Source organism: Camelina sativa, chromosome 19 (assembly GCF_000633955.1).
Source record: "Camelina sativa cultivar DH55 chromosome 19, Cs, whole genome shotgun sequence".
Classification (NCBI taxonomy): Eukaryota; Viridiplantae; Streptophyta; class Magnoliopsida; order Brassicales; family Brassicaceae; genus Camelina; species Camelina sativa.
The window spans coordinates 20,573,807-20,592,071 of NC_025703.1; the positions used below are offsets into that span (position 1 = coordinate 20,573,807).

At 38.9% G+C, this 18,265-nt stretch overlaps 2 protein-coding genes and 1 pseudogene across 3 annotated transcripts; 2 read left to right on the forward strand and 1 right to left on the reverse strand.

Moving 5' to 3' along the window:
- LOC104766776 lies at positions 1,467 to 2,267 on the forward strand. The gene is made up of 2 exons (XM_010490724.1): positions 1,467 to 1,690; positions 1,773 to 2,267. The coding sequence occupies exons 1-2, from the start codon at positions 1,560 to 1,562 to the stop codon at positions 2,098 to 2,100; spliced, it is 459 nt and encodes a 152-aa protein (XP_010489026.1). The 5' UTR covers positions 1,467 to 1,559; the 3' UTR covers positions 2,101 to 2,267.
- LOC104766777 (mitochondrial import inner membrane translocase subunit TIM44-1-like) lies at positions 2,677 to 6,632 on the forward strand. Of its 2 annotated transcripts, none has more exons than XM_019241228.1 (14): positions 2,677 to 2,757; positions 2,857 to 2,963; positions 3,108 to 3,191; positions 3,353 to 3,428; positions 4,733 to 4,777; positions 4,877 to 5,263; positions 5,348 to 5,416; positions 5,524 to 5,588; positions 5,685 to 5,753; positions 5,836 to 5,908; positions 5,990 to 6,094; positions 6,184 to 6,255; positions 6,343 to 6,405; positions 6,501 to 6,632. In XM_019241228.1, the coding sequence occupies exons 1-14, from the start codon at positions 2,677 to 2,679 to the stop codon at positions 6,630 to 6,632; spliced, it is 1,428 nt and encodes a 475-aa protein (XP_019096773.1). The 2 variants fall into 2 exon arrangements, with proteins under 2 accessions (XP_019096773.1, XP_010489028.1); XM_010490726.1 differs by having other exon boundaries at positions 2,677 to 2,751.
- LOC104766778 lies at positions 8,350 to 12,388 on the reverse strand (annotated as a pseudogene).

Below are 18,265 nucleotides of genomic sequence, written 5' to 3' on the forward strand. Positions count from 1 at the left end.
ATGTACACTCTTTGGCATGAGCGAAATGCAAGAGTTTTCTCCAGCGTCCGAACCCCTGTTGAAGGCCTCTTTCTGCAGCTCGATAGGCGGATTCGTGATATTTGTTTGGCAAGGAATGACAGTCCAAAGTTTCAGGATCTTCTTCTGCTCTGGCTCCGCTCTTTTTCCTCCGCCTGATTTCCTTTTTTATTATTTGTTTCTTAGGTTCTCGTACCGGGCTTGTTCAATCCGGAGATCGTTGTTGATTTGACACCATATAAACTAAACTATGTAATCGTCTATTAAGTTATAAAACCAGAAATTTTAAGAAAAAAAATTACATACATATATATAATTAAGAACACAAATGTATATATGTTAAATATCTTATTTCCTGTTCAAAGATGAAAAATAATACAATTCTTTAATTTATTTTCTTAAGAATATATTATACACTGAAAATTATTTTCTTGCCTTATTACTTTTCAACACTGGTCAAGTAATATTATTCTTGTATACATTATTAAGTATGTATTTTTCAGCCCATTTAGTTAAGTTTTTGAAATATAATATCTAAAAGTTCTTATGGTTGTAAATATTCAAAATTATTGGTATTAATTAAAAAAACCTTCTGCTTCACAACAAAATATGTATGGTTTATTGTTTTATTAGGGTAGAGCCTTTCTCAAATTTTACAATAAATTTGGTAGAGTTTACTAATATTTTAGTCGTTTTTTGCCGTTATTTTAATTGACCACTTTTTATCAACAATATTTAATTGATTGACTTTAGATAAGCTAATTTTTTCAAACATTCTTTGGGCAAAGCTATAGTATACTTTCTCCAAATGATTGACAGAGTTATAACAAGACGACGGTTAGTAGAGTCTTACATTACAAATTTACAACAATAAAAGAAAAAGTTAAAAATTGGTAGTTGGTCATGGTTCATGAATATTACGTTTTTAAAAAGTTCTTACAATTGAGTGGCTAGCTAGGTGTGTATATATGAATCTTCAACGATATAGTCTTCTATCATTGTTTCCTTGTTTTTTTTTTCTTTTTTTTGGACATGCAAGGGATCAATTTCGAAGGTCTTATCTTCTGTAACACCTTATATTCGTTAATGATATTTACTGTTTTTGAATTTAAATACTATATTGGACTTGGACTCGATCAATAAACGCGAGTAGCTCTGATAATAAAAAATCAAACAACCTGGAAAAGTCCCGTAAACAAATCACCGTTCTACAGAATTGGAAAACGTTGGGATCTTGGTGCGGAGCTTGCATTGTCACGTGAGGACTGACTACGATATGCAAAACAATTGAAAAATACATTCAGACAAACTCATGTGAGTCTATACAATGACGCTTATATCCCTCTAATAAAATAGTCACTTTATCCACTTTAACAAAAATAATTTGAATTCTAAGGGTATATGAGTCAAAAGTGTATCTCTGTTTCCGAGGTAACAAATAGACAAATTGAGTAGGAGAGAACATAACTCAAGCAAACTCAGATTCTCTGATGGCGATTTAACGAAGACCGAAGACGAAGGAAGGACTGACTGATTAATTAATGGACTCTCACTGTTCTCTGAGTCGACTCGTTCTGGTCACCTTCTTGGTCCTCTGCTTCTTCGCCGGAGATTCATCGGCGACGAGGCCTGGTTTCCTCTACACCAGACACAGAGGACGATGCACGCCACAGTAATCCAACTTCTTTATAATTATATTAATGGCTGAGTCAGATCTAACTCGATGGTGTTGTTGTTTTCGAGTTTGGCTTCAGGTATTGGAGCAGCGAGAGGGAAGCATGGCCGAGGATGGTACCGGAGAGATCAACGGTCGAGAAAATGTTCGGAGTGATGGTTGCCAAAGAACGGTGGAGATCTGATCTGACGCTGTTGGAATCAACGGCTAGGAACGACGAAGAAGGTAACGCATACGATGCGCTGCTGAAACAGGGGATCGCAGCTCTTGTCAACTCTTACGCTAGAAAAAGTTTCTCTTATGCGCCATGGGAAGTGAAGACCATGCTCATTCAAGCCATGGTTTCGGAGCCGGCGGCTCGCCGGCAAGCCCTACACTTCGCCGCTGCTAACGTGGCTTGTGACTAAAAAAAGTTAACGAGGATCTAGTTGTACTTTTGTCTTCTTTAGATTCGAATCTAAGCTTCTTGTCGTGTCTAAGTTTGAATGTTTGATTCTGATTTCTGACTCAAAACAAATTATTAGCTTTCTCTATGTAATGATTGATGATGGTTCAACTTATGTTTGCAGCTTAACCGGATTGAACCAACCAAACTGAATCAAAATCAAGTCGAATTTAAGCTTCTTTACAAAAGCCCAATGGACACCTAATAAACAGAGACGAGCGTTGTTTTAGTAGTGTTTGGAAACGGCTATTCTTATATACTCTCTATTCAACTCTCATTTATTTATTATCCAGATATGGAATATACATATCCGTGTTTCCGAACAAGTATCTAAGATGAAAACCTCTATACTCTATAGGCCTTAAGTGTTCTTGGTTTGTTGCTCAAGTAAATATTTTTGAACGTTTCCTTTTTTTTTTTCTTGTAAACAATATAACAGAGATATGTTGATGTATATCATTAGTCCCAAATCCAACCTCTGTGATTCTTTCTCGAGAGGCGCTTGGTATAGGGTTTTTGCTTGGTGGGTTTGTTTCTAATGGCGACTAGAAAGCTAATTCGAGATTTACTGATCACAAAGCAGCCTTTTTTACGGCAACTGATGCAGCAACGAGTTCTGGTGAGATACTTTGTATCTTTTGTTTGTAATGTTTCTGATCAAAATCGCACTAAATGGTTTTTGATTGATTTGGTGGTGACTTTGTGTTTTTGCTTTTAGAGAGCAAACGCAAGATCAGAGTATCTTCCCGCTATTGGATATGCGAGTCATCGCAGGTTCAGCGTGCTAAGCGAGTTCTCCAAGAATATTAGAGGGGAAGCTGAGAGGTATATTGTGATTTGTTATGTAACGTGAGGCTTACGAATATCTATAATAAGTGAAAGAACATATAATCTTTCTATTATTGGATAATGTTTCTTTAGTTCAATTTCTTTTTGGTTAAACATTGTTGATTTTTCATGTGGTTGCAGCAATCCTGAATTTAAAAGAACAATGAAGGAGTTGAAGGAAAGAGCTGAAGAGTTGAAAGGTGTAAAAGGGGACCTGAAAGTAAGGTAAGTTAAAGTTAAACACATTTGTAATTGATCTTTACTTGGGAGACAATATAAGTAAGGTAAGTTAAAGTTAAACACATTTGTAATTGATTTTTACTTGGGAGACAATATATATATACATTGTGTGTTAAAGGAACTTACGAAAGATATGGCTAATGCAGAACGAAACAGACGACTGAGCAGCTGTACAATAAAGTTGATGGTGTGTGGACTGAGACTGAAGCTGCGGCTAAAAAGGTATGGTTCTGGTACACGAGCCTTGAATTGGTACCATGTCTGTGTTTTTTTTCCTCCACCCTGGTTGGAGAATGTTTGGAAGCTGATATTGTGTTAAAAGATGCAAAGAGTTTCTAAGATGGGTTGTTTTGTCTTTTGCTAGTTTGGATCCTAAATAAACACATGATAACTCACTTATCATATGTATGTATGAATAGCCAAAAATGTACATTGTATAAGGCTAACAGTCGTCCCTTACAAAACAGCTTTGACGGTACTGCAGGTCTCTTCAAGTGTGAAAGACAAGTTTTCAGTGGCCACAGAAGAGGTCTTGCTGGAATCCTGCTCTTGTATTGTTGTTCTTTCAGTGGTCAATTGTGGCATTTTTTTGTTTTTGTTAACTAGGTTGTGTATTTTTAATGGTCAGATGAAGGAGTCATTCAAGCAAAGAAAGGTGGAGAATGCAGAGTCAGCAAGTTCATCAGGCACAGGTACCTCTGGAGGAGAAAAACAGCAGCAATCAGGTTCTACGGAGGAACTATATACATTTTTTGAAAAATTCAAGTCAAGTATCTCTTCGCCAAAAGTATCCGAGGCGTTTTATAAGCTGAAGGAAGCCAAACCATTTGACNCGAATATCTATAATAAGTGAAAGAACATATAATCTTTCTATTATTGGATAATGTTTCTTTAGTTCAATTTCTTTTTGGTTAAACATTGTTGATTTTTCATGTGGTTGCAGCAATCCTGAATTTAAAAGAACAATGAAGGAGTTGAAGGAAAGAGCTGAAGAGTTGAAAGGTGTAAAAGGGGACCTGAAAGTAAGGTAAGTTAAAGTTAAACACATTTGTAATTGATCTTTACTTGGGAGACAATATAAGTAAGGTAAGTTAAAGTTAAACACATTTGTAATTGATTTTTACTTGGGAGACAATATATATATACATTGTGTGTTAAAGGAACTTACGAAAGATATGGCTAATGCAGAACGAAACAGACGACTGAGCAGCTGTACAATAAAGTTGATGGTGTGTGGACTGAGACTGAAGCTGCGGCTAAAAAGGTATGGTTCTGGTACACGAGCCTTGAATTGGTACCATGTCTGTGTTTTTTTTCCTCCACCCTGGTTGGAGAATGTTTGGAAGCTGATATTGTGTTAAAAGATGCAAAGAGTTTCTAAGATGGGTTGTTTTGTCTTTTGCTAGTTTGGATCCTAAATAAGCACATGATAACTCACTTATCATATGTATGTATGAATAGCCAAAAATGTACATTGTATAAGGCTAACAGTCGTCCCTTACAAAACAGCTTTGACGGTACTGCAGGTCTCTTCAAGTGTGAAAGACAAGTTTTCAGCGGCCACAGAAGAGGTCTTGCTGGAATCCTGCTCTTGTATTGTTGTCCTTTCAGTGGTCATTTGTGGCATTTTTTTGTTTTTGTTAACTAGGTTGTGTATTTTTAATGTTCAGGTGAAGGAGTCATTCAAGCTCGGAAAGGTGGAGAATGCAGAGTCAGCAAGTTCATCAGGCACAGGAACCTCTGGAGGAGAAAAACAGCAGCAATCAGGTTCTACGGAGGAATTACATACATTTTTTGAAAAATTAAAGTCAAGTATCTCTTCGCCAAAAGTATCCGAGGCGTTTTATAAGCTGAAGGAAGCCAAACCATTTGAAGTTGTAAAGAAGGTACTTGACATTGTAAAGGATGAACTGCGTGGAAACACATCTAGAAGGAAGTTCCTGGAATATACACCTCCCCCGCCATTCACAGGTGAGAGAAGTACAAGAACCGAGATGGTGGTTATGCCAACAAAACAGTTCAAGTGGCAAACAAAATGGGAATCCTTTAGAGAAAAGGTGAGTGGCCCTCTTTGTGGTTGTCAATTTTTTTCCATGTGTTTAAAGGCCCTTGTTGAATGTTTTCCTCAAATCTGGTTTTAGATGCAAAGTCTTCCTGTATTTAAACGTATAAGCGGGATGAGTGCGCCTGTTGTAAACAAGAGCCAAGAGGTAATGAAAACAACTTGTCTTTATTACTCGTCTTGTTCAATTATCTAATCTCTTTGCTGACACAGATTTGTTATATCGTAAATTGGCAATGTATTTGGACTGTGCAGATTGCAGAAGATGTGAGGGAAGTATGGGAAACTAGTGATAATCCGATTGTTCACAAGATCCAAGAGTATACTCTCTAATTGCTCCCTTACTATCTTCCCAAATTTTTACAACATACTCTTGCTCCCTTACATGTGCATTAATTATTCTTTTGTTTTGGCAGCATGCATGACATGTTCTTGCATGAAACAGATTCTGCATCAACTTACAAAGAGATACACGGGCGAGATCCGTAAGTTATATAGTGGCTGATTATTATTGGTTTGAAGATGTGCCTCTGGTAATAATAATTCGTATCTCTCTTTCATGTGTAGATCGTTCTCCTTGCCAGACTTTGCTGCAGAGGTTGAGGAAGCCATCAGACCTGTCTTGAAAGCATATAGTGAGGTGAATCTCGGGTTTTGAAATAGATTATCTCGTGTCATCCTCGTTTATGTTGCTTTGTAATTAATTTCAATACCTTTGCAGGGAGATGTTGAGACCTTGAAGAAGTATTGCAGCAAGGAAGTGATTGAAAGGTGCAAAGCAGAGCTCACAACTTACCAAAGTCATGGTGTCTTTTTCGATAACAAGGTAAGGGTTTCTTTGTTCTTGGTTCACCCTACGGAATATTTCTTCTCATGAAGCCATGCAGAGTAATTAAGGTGCTTCATTTTGATCAGCTGCTGTACATATCTGACGTTGCAATTCAAGAGACAAAGATGATGGGAACTTCCCCCGTAATACTAGTCAGGGTAACTGATCTTCATTTTCTTCTGAGCTCATCATCCTTTGAGCTAAGAATTGGATATGATGGGCTAAATTATTGTCTTTGATGTCAGTTCCAAACGCAAGAAATCTACTGCGCTCGCGACAAGAATGGAGAAATCATAGAAGGAGGCCAGGTAAAAAGAAACTGTGAATCAAAAATCATAAATCAACCGCAAAGCATATGATGACCAATGCCACAGTCATTTTAAGAATTTGTTGTTGGATTTAGGACACCATACACACGATGTACTACGATTGGGCAATGCAACAAGTGGAGGCAGCAGAGTTGGGGGAAGATGCTATTTATCCCATTTGGAGGCTCAGAGAGATGCAGAGAAATGGTGTCCAAGCTCTCATTTAACAGTACCATTATATATACTCAAACACTTGTTCACTCTCTCAGAAGATTTTTAATAATCCAACTTCCTATACTGAATACCATAATTGCAGATGTAGAAATTGTAGATCTTCAGAATCTAGAATTTGCTGAACAACATAATCTTAAAAGACAAAATAAAAAAATATTATAGTGGAGTTTAGGTTAAGGGAAGCAGCATAGAGATTAAGCAAAGAAGTGGAATATATATTGTCTTGTCTTGCGTCCGAGCTAAGCTTAACACATAATTTCTATATAATCCTCTACTTATCCACCTTTGCCTTTAACCACCAAGTTTTTGAGCTAATCTCTCTTCTTCACTCTCCCTTTCATTCTCAACCATCCTAAGTCATGTCTTGCCTGAGAATTAAGCTTCACTCTGCTAAAAGAGCTTGGAAGAGCTTCACTGCCAACTTCCACAAACTTCGGAGATCCAAAACCAAGCATACAGAGCCGTGCCATAGTGAGAGAAAAAGAAGCACTCGCTTGTGGCATCTAATTTCAAAAATTATTAAAAGGCATATATTTATTTGTTGGATTACATAATTTACTGTTAATAAAATTATTTTAATATCAAATATAGGTTTACAACTTATAATGATAAAACTTTACACTATTCGGAGAAGCAAAATTTGGGTTTGTAGGATCCAAACATAGACTTCTAATACGTTAATTAATTAAGAAAAAGATAAAAACAATAGTTATTTAAAAATTAGTGTAAAATTAAGAGATTTGCTTTGTTGCCTCTACTAGTCTCGTTACATCTTTCATTATTTTTTTGATTATTATAGTTTAGAGGGATAAAACTTTTTTTGAAAGTTTTTTTTTCTCAAATTGTTTTACAGTTTCGGTAAAATAGTTCATGTTTTTTAATTTTATTTTCTTATTTACTTTGTTTTTTTCTGATTTTTTTTTACCCAATTCATTTTCAATTGCAAATAGTAAATATAAATTGTAACTTTATTTTTAAAACTTGGTTAACTATTTTGTGGATAAAATGAAAAAAATTGTTTTAGAATTATTATATATCATTTGTTAATTTGTTTTCTTAAGTGAAATTTTTTTAATGAATTGGGGCATTTTTTCTTTTAACCGCTTATGATACTCATCAATGTTGGCACGGCTCTGCAAGCACAGTGCCACAACTCCGAACAAACATTTCTACCGCACAATGGATTCTACTTTGGAACAACAAACAAGTGAATGGGTTTTAATAAGGTCATCAAGTCAAGAAGAAATCAGCAAGAGCAAAGCTAAGAGGTTGGTTTGACAGATCTTTGAAGGCAAAGAGAGAGAGAGAGAAAGAGAGAGAGAGAGAGAGAGAGAGAGCGAGCTAAATGACGAGCACATGATGCATGGCCATGACAAAAGTATTCATAATTCCAACTCAGGTGTCCGTAAATCTCCACGCGTGCATTTTCCCACTCCTGCCTCCCGTTAGTAACAATCCCTCTGAACCAACTGCAAAAATCTCAATAGTAGAAGGTGACGGAAAGGTTCCTCTTTGTGTAAACCTGTGTAACAGAAAACATAGGAATTATGAGATCTTATCAGAATGAATCGAATAAGGAATTAAGATCAGAGTCTTCACTTACATGTCTAGATTATATATGCCAACTGTTCCATTTTGGTAAGAGCAGAGTATGATTGGTCTGCCCTGTCGGTCATACGTCCCACAAAGAGAATGCACACTCTGCCAGTTTTAGAACATTGCAGTGTCAACTAGACTTTGTATATATACTCTCGAATCTCGAATGGTGATAAAGAGAATATCATTGTTTTTTACCTGTCCTTGTTCCTGCGAGAAAGCAAAAATCCACCTATCATCTCTTCTAGAACAAACCCAAGATTTCACGGTTCCATCCAAAGAAGAGGATAACAAGTGACGATTCCAGTAAAACAGGGAAGAAACGGTGTCAGTATGATCCGTCAGGGTCTGTATACACATCCTGGTGCCAAGATTCCACACCTGGAAATTGAAGAAAAGATGAGCATTAATTATAAAGATTGTCAATTGTTTACTTTTTTAAGGATTACTTGTTAAGGATACGACATCCTCAATCATCATTGTCAAGGATACGACATCTTCAGTCATCACTACTGCGATATATTCTCTCCTTCTATCATTACTTTCTATACTTACTTCACCTAGAGTCTCTCTCGAGTTCTGTATATATATATGTTCATGTAATCACTCTTGTAAGATATAATAATATACAACCTTTACATTACTCACCTTTATAACATGGTCCGCAGAACCAGAGAATAGTCTGCCTCCTCCGGATACCAAACATGTGACCTCCTCATCATGAGTAGATCCAAGAGTCCCGATATACTGAAAAGGTTGAACCACGCTCATGGAGCTATCCTGATCTCTCCAATATGAAATACGGCCAAACTGCAACCAACGAAAACTTATATATAATCACTCAAACAAAAGAGAACAATGACCAGAGTTTGAGTTAGTCTCACATTTGTCCCAGCAAAAAGCATTCCCTCAACAAACGTCATCGCAGTCACAAGACCAAGGAACTGATTCGCTATATTTCTCCTCGTGGTGTCATCAGTAAACGTCTGCATATATTTATGTAAAACATTAACTTTGACCACCGAGAGATACATAAAAACGACGCATTACTCTTACCCTGCTGTATAGTATCTGGTATGTATTTGGGGCTTGAGATGGCCTTGTAATCATTACATTTGTTTCCAATGATCCGACTTTGTAAGCCTGCCATTTTTAAACAATATGTTAGACATTAGAGCACAGGAGAATATTACTGAGAGAGATAACGTATCACCTTAATGCCATTTCTCAAACCAACAAAAACCCATATGCCTCCGCTGATTAGAGACCCTATTTCTCCCCCGAGATATTCTGTCTTAATGCATTCGTAACTGATGCGGTTGAATATTTGAAGTTTACCACTTTTGCTGGCTGAATACAGAAAGTGGGATCGTTGCGGAAGAGCAATCCCCTTTACATCAGTCTTGTGGTCACCAAAAAGTGCTTCAAATGTAACCATACAAGGTATCCCAACTTCTTGGGCTTGCGCTTGAACAACATCTTGGGGTTGCGCTTGAACAACTTCTCCATGTTGTTGTATCGGTAACTCTTCAGCTAGCCTAATTCTAAGAGGGGCCGTCTTAAACATTTCTACGAGAAAGGGAAAAGCCCACATGCACTTCCACTTCTTGACCGCAGCTGGAAATTTCATGTACAAGTAAATGTTCATAGCCATAAAACTGTCTCCAATACCCAAAAAATCATCCATACTAAGTATCTTCACGAGAGTGCAGAAGTTGACCATTAAGGCCAAGAAGAAACCAAGTCCGTAGGCATCCATGCTTTGAGTTTTGTCAACTTCATCCGTTAGATACACAAACCCTATCAGTATACCAACAAACCCTGAAGATTTCACTAAGAAGAGCATCGCTGGGAAGTATGTTTCCAGATGAGTTTGGAGTTGTAGTAGTCTATTTCCAAAGCCGCCATTGAAGAGGTGTGCGGCGATCACAATATTGATAAGTGTGACTACAAGAAAAACAGCCATGAAAAGCGGGGATTTGCACAATGACTCATAGCCGCAGTAGCCCATAGCAAGGAGGGACAGGGTTTGTTGTACAAAAAAGGTGATTCGAAATCCATAGAACCATCTCAAGCCTTGACCAATAACTCTGACAATATGGTCAATCAGATTGAGGGTAGCTCGCAATAGCCATCCGATATTGTCCGGCTGTGCTGGTGGGGCATAAAGATGTTGAACAACTGGGGGAAGAGGTTGTTGTTGCATTGTCGCTTTTGGTCTTTCACACTTCAGGTCTTCTTTTACACGTTTCAACTCTTCTGGTCTTTCATAGAGTTGCTGCAACAACAAAGGTAAACAAAAAGTCAAGAAACTATTTAAGGATTTGAGAAAAGAGATGCAAAGATAAAGAAGTTGAAACCACTTGACGGATGAGACAATCAACAATTAGCAATACGCTGAACCAGTTACGAATCAATCAACGCGTTACAGAACTTAATTTTTATACTCCTTTTCTAAATCAAAGGGCCAAATCAATCCACCCATGTGGCCATATCACGTAAGAAATAAACATTGTGTACCTCGATTGAGAGAGAAGAAGACGAAGAAACACTCCAAGAGTAAGAGAGAAGAGACAAATAAGTATCAAAGAAAGACGACGAAGAGAAGATCAAAGAAACAGAGTATGAAAGAAACAGAGGCGAGCCAGAGAAGACGAAGAGAAGAAAGATCAAACGAAAAGAGTCGAGTTCAGAGAAGACGAAGAGAAGAAAGATCAAGAAACAGAGTTGAGAAGGAGTTAAACTCTCACTTTTAACAGAAAAAACTGATTTCTGTTTTTTATTCACGACGCGTGTCTCTATATTTTAACGTCTTGAAGAACGCAGTCGCAAACGCGATTTTATCAGGTATCAAATGAAACAAACCTTTTGCTCTTTTTATTTTATTTTTGGTATTAATGTGAAGAGCCTTTTGCTTTCTTCATCTGGCCAAGCCGTGCATATCCAGTGAGCAAACTACTCCAAGATATAACATCTCTCTCAGACATATCATCGAACAATTTATGTGCATCAGAAATAATCCACCATTTTTGTGACCATGTAGCTGCTTTGTGACAATCCATGTATGAATCGCTGTAGAAGAATATCTTTGATGAAAGGCCATTAAAGCTGGCGACACGAGAAGAAGAGGCTCCTGGTGGTGTAACGTAATTTTAATCAATCAAATGGCTCCGACCATACGCGGTTAAACCAAGGTGTATCTTTCCATTCACTATACTTAGCTAAAAGTCCAATTTCATTTCGAGGCCCATTATCAATCTTTTCAGAGACTATATTATTCCAGCATTGTACTTGTCCAAGCCCATTAGTCAATTCACAAATATATCTCCTTCATATTTTTTTAATTTTAATAAAAACAATTCTCATTTTTATTTTTATAGATCGTTGCAAAGGCTCTTATAAGTATGGTAAGCAACAACAATCACTGTGGTTTTTAATTCGGACATGATATATATATATATATATATATATATCTTTTTTTTTTCTTTCTTTTTTTACTTTGGTTTAGTAAATAACCTTTGAACATAGACCAACCTGGTTGAAACCTTTAAACCGAAGTTATGGATTTCGGGGCCGGAGCTCCCGTGGGTGTGGTCTTTGTTCCGAACAACTCTTCCGGCAACAACACCTTGTCCACGACGTAAATGCCTAGAGGAAACTGTTGTCGTAATGCATTACTGATCCGAGTCTCAACAACGCCGGTTGAAACATTCATTTGGTTGTTTTGTGCTTGTCCTGTGAATTTTTTTTTTTGTCCTGTGAAATTTAACCCAAAAACGCCTCCTTCGTGTCCCGTAGCCTGAGTTCTAACGGGATTACTTGCTAAGAGAAGATCACTTAGAGAGTAGTATTAGCTGGATTTGTTGTTGGTATGTGAGTCCGTTTAGGTTTCCGGGTTTAAGGTTGTTGTTGGAGCAAATATAGCCATCCCTTGATTAGAGCTATTGAGTTGAACGCTTACCTAAAATCCGACTTGAGTTGTGTTGAGGAGTCGCATGAATGTAGTAAACTGGTGACCAGTTTCAAGACTCGCTGTGAGATTAATGGGAATTGTTTCAGTGGTCGGAGCTGGAGCAGTAGGTTGGCTTTGGATGTATGGGACGATGGAAAATAAGAAGAAGAGGAACACATAGGAGTATATGGATGAGGACATGGCTATATACTTATGTCGTTTTCTTGTCTTTCTCTATTTGTGTGTTTTGAGTGCGTGTGCTAGAGTTAAGTCTTGTGAGGTATATATAGAAAGAGTTTATATATGGGCAATTTAAGGTGACATGTATGTATATGTGTGTGTGACTTGCGAAAGGAACTACTTGATTCATTTAATTGTTATTTTTTTATAACAACTTGATCAACAATTTTATGATAATGATTATTAATTATTAAGAAATGCAAAACATTAATAACGTTGACAAAAATAGTTCTATTCATATATACAAAAGCTCATCCGTGTGCCAGTTACGTTACAAATTTACAACAAAGAAAAACCTAAAAATGGTAGTTGGTCATAATTAATGAATATAGTTACGTTTTAAAGATTTCTTATAATTGAGTGGCATTGACGGGCCGGGGAAACGTGAGGGTCATATCATAAACTGCTCTACATGACATTTGGTTGGACTTGGACTTGATCGATAAACGTGAGTAGCTCTGATAATAAAAAATCAAACAACCTGGAAAAGTCCCGTAAACAAATTACCGTTCTACAGAATTGAAAACGTTGGGATCTTGGTGAGGTGAATCTCGGGTTTTGAAACAGATCATCTCGTGCCATCCTCGTTTATGTTGTTGCTTTGTAATTAGTTTCAATCTCTTTGTAACTTACCAAAGTCATGGTTTCTTTGTTCTTGGTTCAGGGGATATTTGTTCTCATAAATCCTGAGTAAGTTGCTTCCCTGAGTAAGTTGCTTCATTTTGATCAGCTACTGTATATATCTGAAGTTGCAATTCAAAAGACAAAGATGATGGGAACTTCCCCTGTAATAGTCGTCAGGGTAATCATCTTCATTTTCTTCTGAGTTCATCAGCTGATATGTACAACTTACCAAAGTCATGGTGTCTTTTTCGATAACAAGGTAAGGGTTTCTTTGTTCTTGGTTCACCCTACGGAATATTTCTTCTCATGAAGCCATGCAGAGTAATTAAGGTGCTTCATTTTGATCAGCTGCTGTACATATCTGACGTTGCAATTCAAGAGACAAAGATAATGGGAACTTCCCCGTAATACTAGTCAGGGTAAATGATATTCATTTTCTTCTGAGCTAAGAATTGGATACAATGAAAAAAGGGCGATAAAAAAGACGATAACCTAGATCTACTTTCTCCTCCTCACCGGCGGCTTGGCCTCACGCCACCGCTGAGAATCTTCTCCTTTCTCCCCCTCTTCCTTTCTATAGTTTCATCTACCATGGCGACTGACGAACCGGATCCAGTGGACAGCTCAGATCCCCCACAAATTACGACTCGAGATTCGATTGAAGTTACTTCTACCTCTACAGCAGAAACCGGCTCAACTAATGCAGTACAGGTTCAGATAGTTTCATCGGATGTATCTACAGAGCCACTTCTTGAAAAAAGCTCTGTGGAACTAGCTCCTGTAATTGATGACACAAAGCTCCAATGGGCGGAGAGATTCAATCCTAGCCTCCGCAATCTCAAGAAAGCTGCTCAACCTCTTTTTTCAGCGGATGGTACTCCTCGGGTTAGAGCTCCGACCTCTGTCATTCTCAAGTCTTCTGATACATGGAAAGACTACATAGTGGCTCACTTTCATGGTAATCTTCCTCCGGCTGGTAAGATTTTCGTGGACCTTAATCCGATTTGGGGAAAGGAAGGAATGATTAATATCAGAGCTTTACCTAATGGTCTAGTCCTTATCTACATTCCCTCTGAGCACACTAGAAAATGGGTCTTAGAGGTTAGCTGTTGGCAAGCTGGAGATTGCCTGTTTACAGTCACCCCATGGTCTTCTACTGCGTCGCTGACTCCACTAAAGCTCGTCTCTCTTCCGATATGGGTTATCCTCAAGGATATTCCCCCGCAGCTTTATTCTCTACCTGGTCTCAGTACCATTGCATCAGGTATAGGTGAACCTCTCCATACTGAAAAGCATCAGCTTCCACCTCTCGCAAGCAATACAAGGATCAAGGTTGAAATCTTGCTCAAAAAACCTCTCCCTCAGTCTGTTCTTGTTGAAGACGATGAAGGGAATGAGATTCACATCTGGGTTGAGTATCCCCGGTTACCTCCCAAATGCGATTTCTGTAATGAATTTGGCCACCTCTGCCATCGTTGTCCAACCGCACCGGCTATAACTAATGATGAACCAATTCTAGGCAAGGCTTCTACATCCTCTCTTCCTGTGATCTCCGTAGACACTAATCTCCAAACTAAGAAAACTTCATCTTCAATCTGGCAAGTAAAAGGTCACCTAGTCGCTGGTATTCCGATATCTGACAACCCTCCTGAGCCAGAGAAAGTAGTCGTTACTTCTACCAGGATGAATTCTCCAAAGTCAAACTCCACAGCTGAGATTCTTGTTCCTCCTACTGCAACGCATAAATACCTGGAATCTCCTATCTCTGAATCCCCCTATGATTGGCAAGAAGTTAAAGGGAGATCTAAATCTCCTAATCTCTCAGGAAAAGGGTCGCTGAACACTACAAGCAAGGCACCATCTCTTCCTGGTACTAACCTAGGAAAGGAAAAGAAGCCTTCAGATGCACTAGGTAAAGAGGTTCCTCCCCCAACAAAGCTCAATTCCCGCATGCCCAACCTCAAGAAGATTACCTCCAAGAATATTAAGCTTGCCTCTAGAGGACTGGTCCCTGTTCAAGGACATCCTCATCTTCATCATGCTTGAAAGCTCTGCTTTCATCCTTTTGCCCACCTTTTGTAATGATGATGAAGATTTTTTGCTATAATATTAGGGGTTTGAATACAACCCATCGGCAACAAGAACTCAGGAGATGGGTTCAGTCTAATAGGCCTTCGATAGGAGGAATTTTGGAAACACATGTTATGGAGGATAACGTACCTTCAATTATGGCTTCTACCTTTCATGGTTGGAGATATGATTATAACTACTCACCTACTGCCCTTAATGGGAGAATTTGGATTGTATGGGATCCGACTTTTAAGGTTTTTGTCTACAAGAAAACTGATCAAGTCATTGTTTGTGGAGTATTCGATCCGGTTACCAAGCTCTCCTTCTCGGTTTCTCTTGTCTATGCAAGGAACTGCATGTTTGCCAGGCGGGACCTCTGGGATACTTTAAAGGAGTTGCACCAAATCAACATTCAAAGATCTCACCCGTCGTTGTATCTTGGGGACTTTAATCAAATTTTAAGTGCAGAGGATCACTTCTCTCTCCATCCATATCCCCTGCCATTGCAAGGTATGTCTGAATTTCAGGACTGTATTGATGCTTGTGAGCTTCAGGGACTCCCTAGCAGAGGAGCCTCACACACTTGGTACAATAGTCGCCCCCTTGACCTAATCACGCGTAAACTCGATAGATCACTTGTCAATGCTGCTTGGACTGCTTTCTTCCCTCAGTCTAATGCACTCTACGATGCTCCGGGAGGCTCTGACCACTGTCCTATCTTAGTTGCAACCACTGATGTTCAAGCGCGGAGGAAAGTCCCCTTTAAGTTCTACACATTCTTCACAACTCACCCAGACTACCCTGCAATTGTTGAAACAACATGGAATGAGACTATATCCTCGAGATCCAAAATGTTTATTCTCTGTCAAAAACTTAAGGCGGTTAAGATAGGATGCAAGGCTTTAAATCGCACTCATTTTAGTAACATTCAAGCTAGGTCTGCAGAAGCCAAGGAGTTGTTAGCTACAATCCAAAACCAGATTTTTTTTGCGCCTAACTCCACATTGTTTGAGGAGGAGAGATTGGCAAGACAGAGATGGCTCATTATATCAACAGCTGAGGAGACCCTTCTAAGAGAAAAATCTAGAGTTCGTTGGTGCTCAGAAAGAGATTCCAACACCCGGTTCTTTCATAACTCGGTCAAGGCTCATCAGGCAAGGAATCTCATTCGCTCTCTTTTGGACTCAGATGGTGAAAGGGTCACAAACTCTTCAACTCTCAAGGTTATGGTTGTAGAGTATTACAAGCAGCTTCTTGGAACCAAAAATACTCAAGTTGAGCCTCTTACTGTCCAGCAGATTCGAGAGTTGCATCCCTTCAGATGCACTGAGGATTTGGCTTCAACTCTTATAGCCATTCCTTCCCCTGAATTGATAACCACAACTTTGTTCTCTCTCCCTCGAAGTAAAGCTCCAGGCCCGGATGGATTCACAGTTGATTTCTTTATCAACTCGTGGGGTGTTGTTGGACCTTCGGTCATTGACGCAGTCTCAGAATTCTTTAAAACGGGGAAGCTTCTCAAGCAAGTTAACGCAATTATCTTAGCTCTTATCCCCAAGACAGTTGCAGCAGATTCCCTTACAGAATTCAGGCCAATTTCATGCTGCAATACAATCTACAAGGTCATCTCAAGAATTCTAGCCGGTAGACTTAAACTCTTCACTACAGAGGCTGTTCAGAGGAACCAAGTTGCCTTCATCCATGGTCGTCTTTTGTGCGAAAACGTCCTCCTAGCTACAGAGCTGGTTACTGATTTCAATAAGGAAGGTCCAGTGACGAGAGGTTGTCTGCAAATTGATCTGTCGAAGGCATTTGATAATATAGACTGGGGTTTCCTCACCAATATCCTTGAGGCTTATAATCTTCCAGAGCAATTTATCAAGTGGTTATCAACTTGCGTCACGTCTCCGACTTACTCAGTGGGGTTTAATGGTGAGCTTGTGGGTTATTTCTCAGGAGAAAAAGGTTTGAGACAAGGAGATTCCATCTCTGCTCCGCTCTTCACTCTGGTTATGGACATTCTTTCTAAACAGCTTGACAATGCAGCTACTGAAAACAGGTTTCAAACTCACCCGCAATGTGGAAGTCCGTTAATCACTCACCTCAGCTTCGCGGACGACATTCTGGTTTTCTTTGATGGCACAGAGAGCTCCCTGGTTGCAATCCTGGACATCTTAACTCAGTTTAAGTCAGTTTCGGGGTTAGACATAAATATGCAGAAAACTTGCCTCTATCTTGATGGAAATAATAGGGAAACCATAAGACATCTAGCAGTCTCTCACAATCTCTCTTATGGCTCTCTACCAATGCGCTACCTGGGAGTTCCTCTTCTTACTCAGAAATTAGCTCCATCAGATTACCAACCTCTTATAGATAAGGTGAAAGGAAGAATAAACCCTTGGACTAATCGCCATCTCTCATTTGCGGGACGTCTCCAACTTCTCCAATCAGTGATCAATAGCACCATTAACTTTTGGGCTTCAGTATTCATGCTACCAAACAAGTGCATGCTCAAGCTTTAGCAGATCTATGGAGCGTTTTTGTGGAACAACAATGCAGAATCAGCTCGAGGGGCAAAGGTTTCTTGGGAAACTGTTTGCTCTCCTAAATCAACTGGGGGATTAGGACTAAGAAGGTTAATTGACTGGAACAAAATTTTTGGGCTCAAGTTAATATGGCTGCTCTATTCTCAGGCTAGTTCTCTTTGGGTCTCCTGGGTTAAAAGTCATCTGATTAGAGAAAAAATCTTTTGGGAGGCTGATTTTCGTTCTTCAGGAAGTTGCATTTGGAAGGGTCTCTTAAAGTTGAGACCGCTAGCAAGGCCTTATGTGGGTTGCAATATTATTTCGGGAAGACAAGCCTTGTTCTGGCATGACAACTGGACAGGACTTGGTTCTCTGTTAGACATTGTTGGTGATCAGGGCCCCAGAGTCACCGGAATTTCTTATCAAGCTCGGGTTAGTGATGCTTCTTCAAACAGCGATTGGAATCTTCCAAGAAGCCGTCATCCTCTGGTTCATTTACTTTGGGCTTGTTTGCAAGGTCAAGTCCCTCCACTACAAGAAGTTGATGATGATACTTTCCACTGGAAGATTGATGCAGACCAAAATCATGCTAAATTCTCCTCAATTAAAACATGGCGGC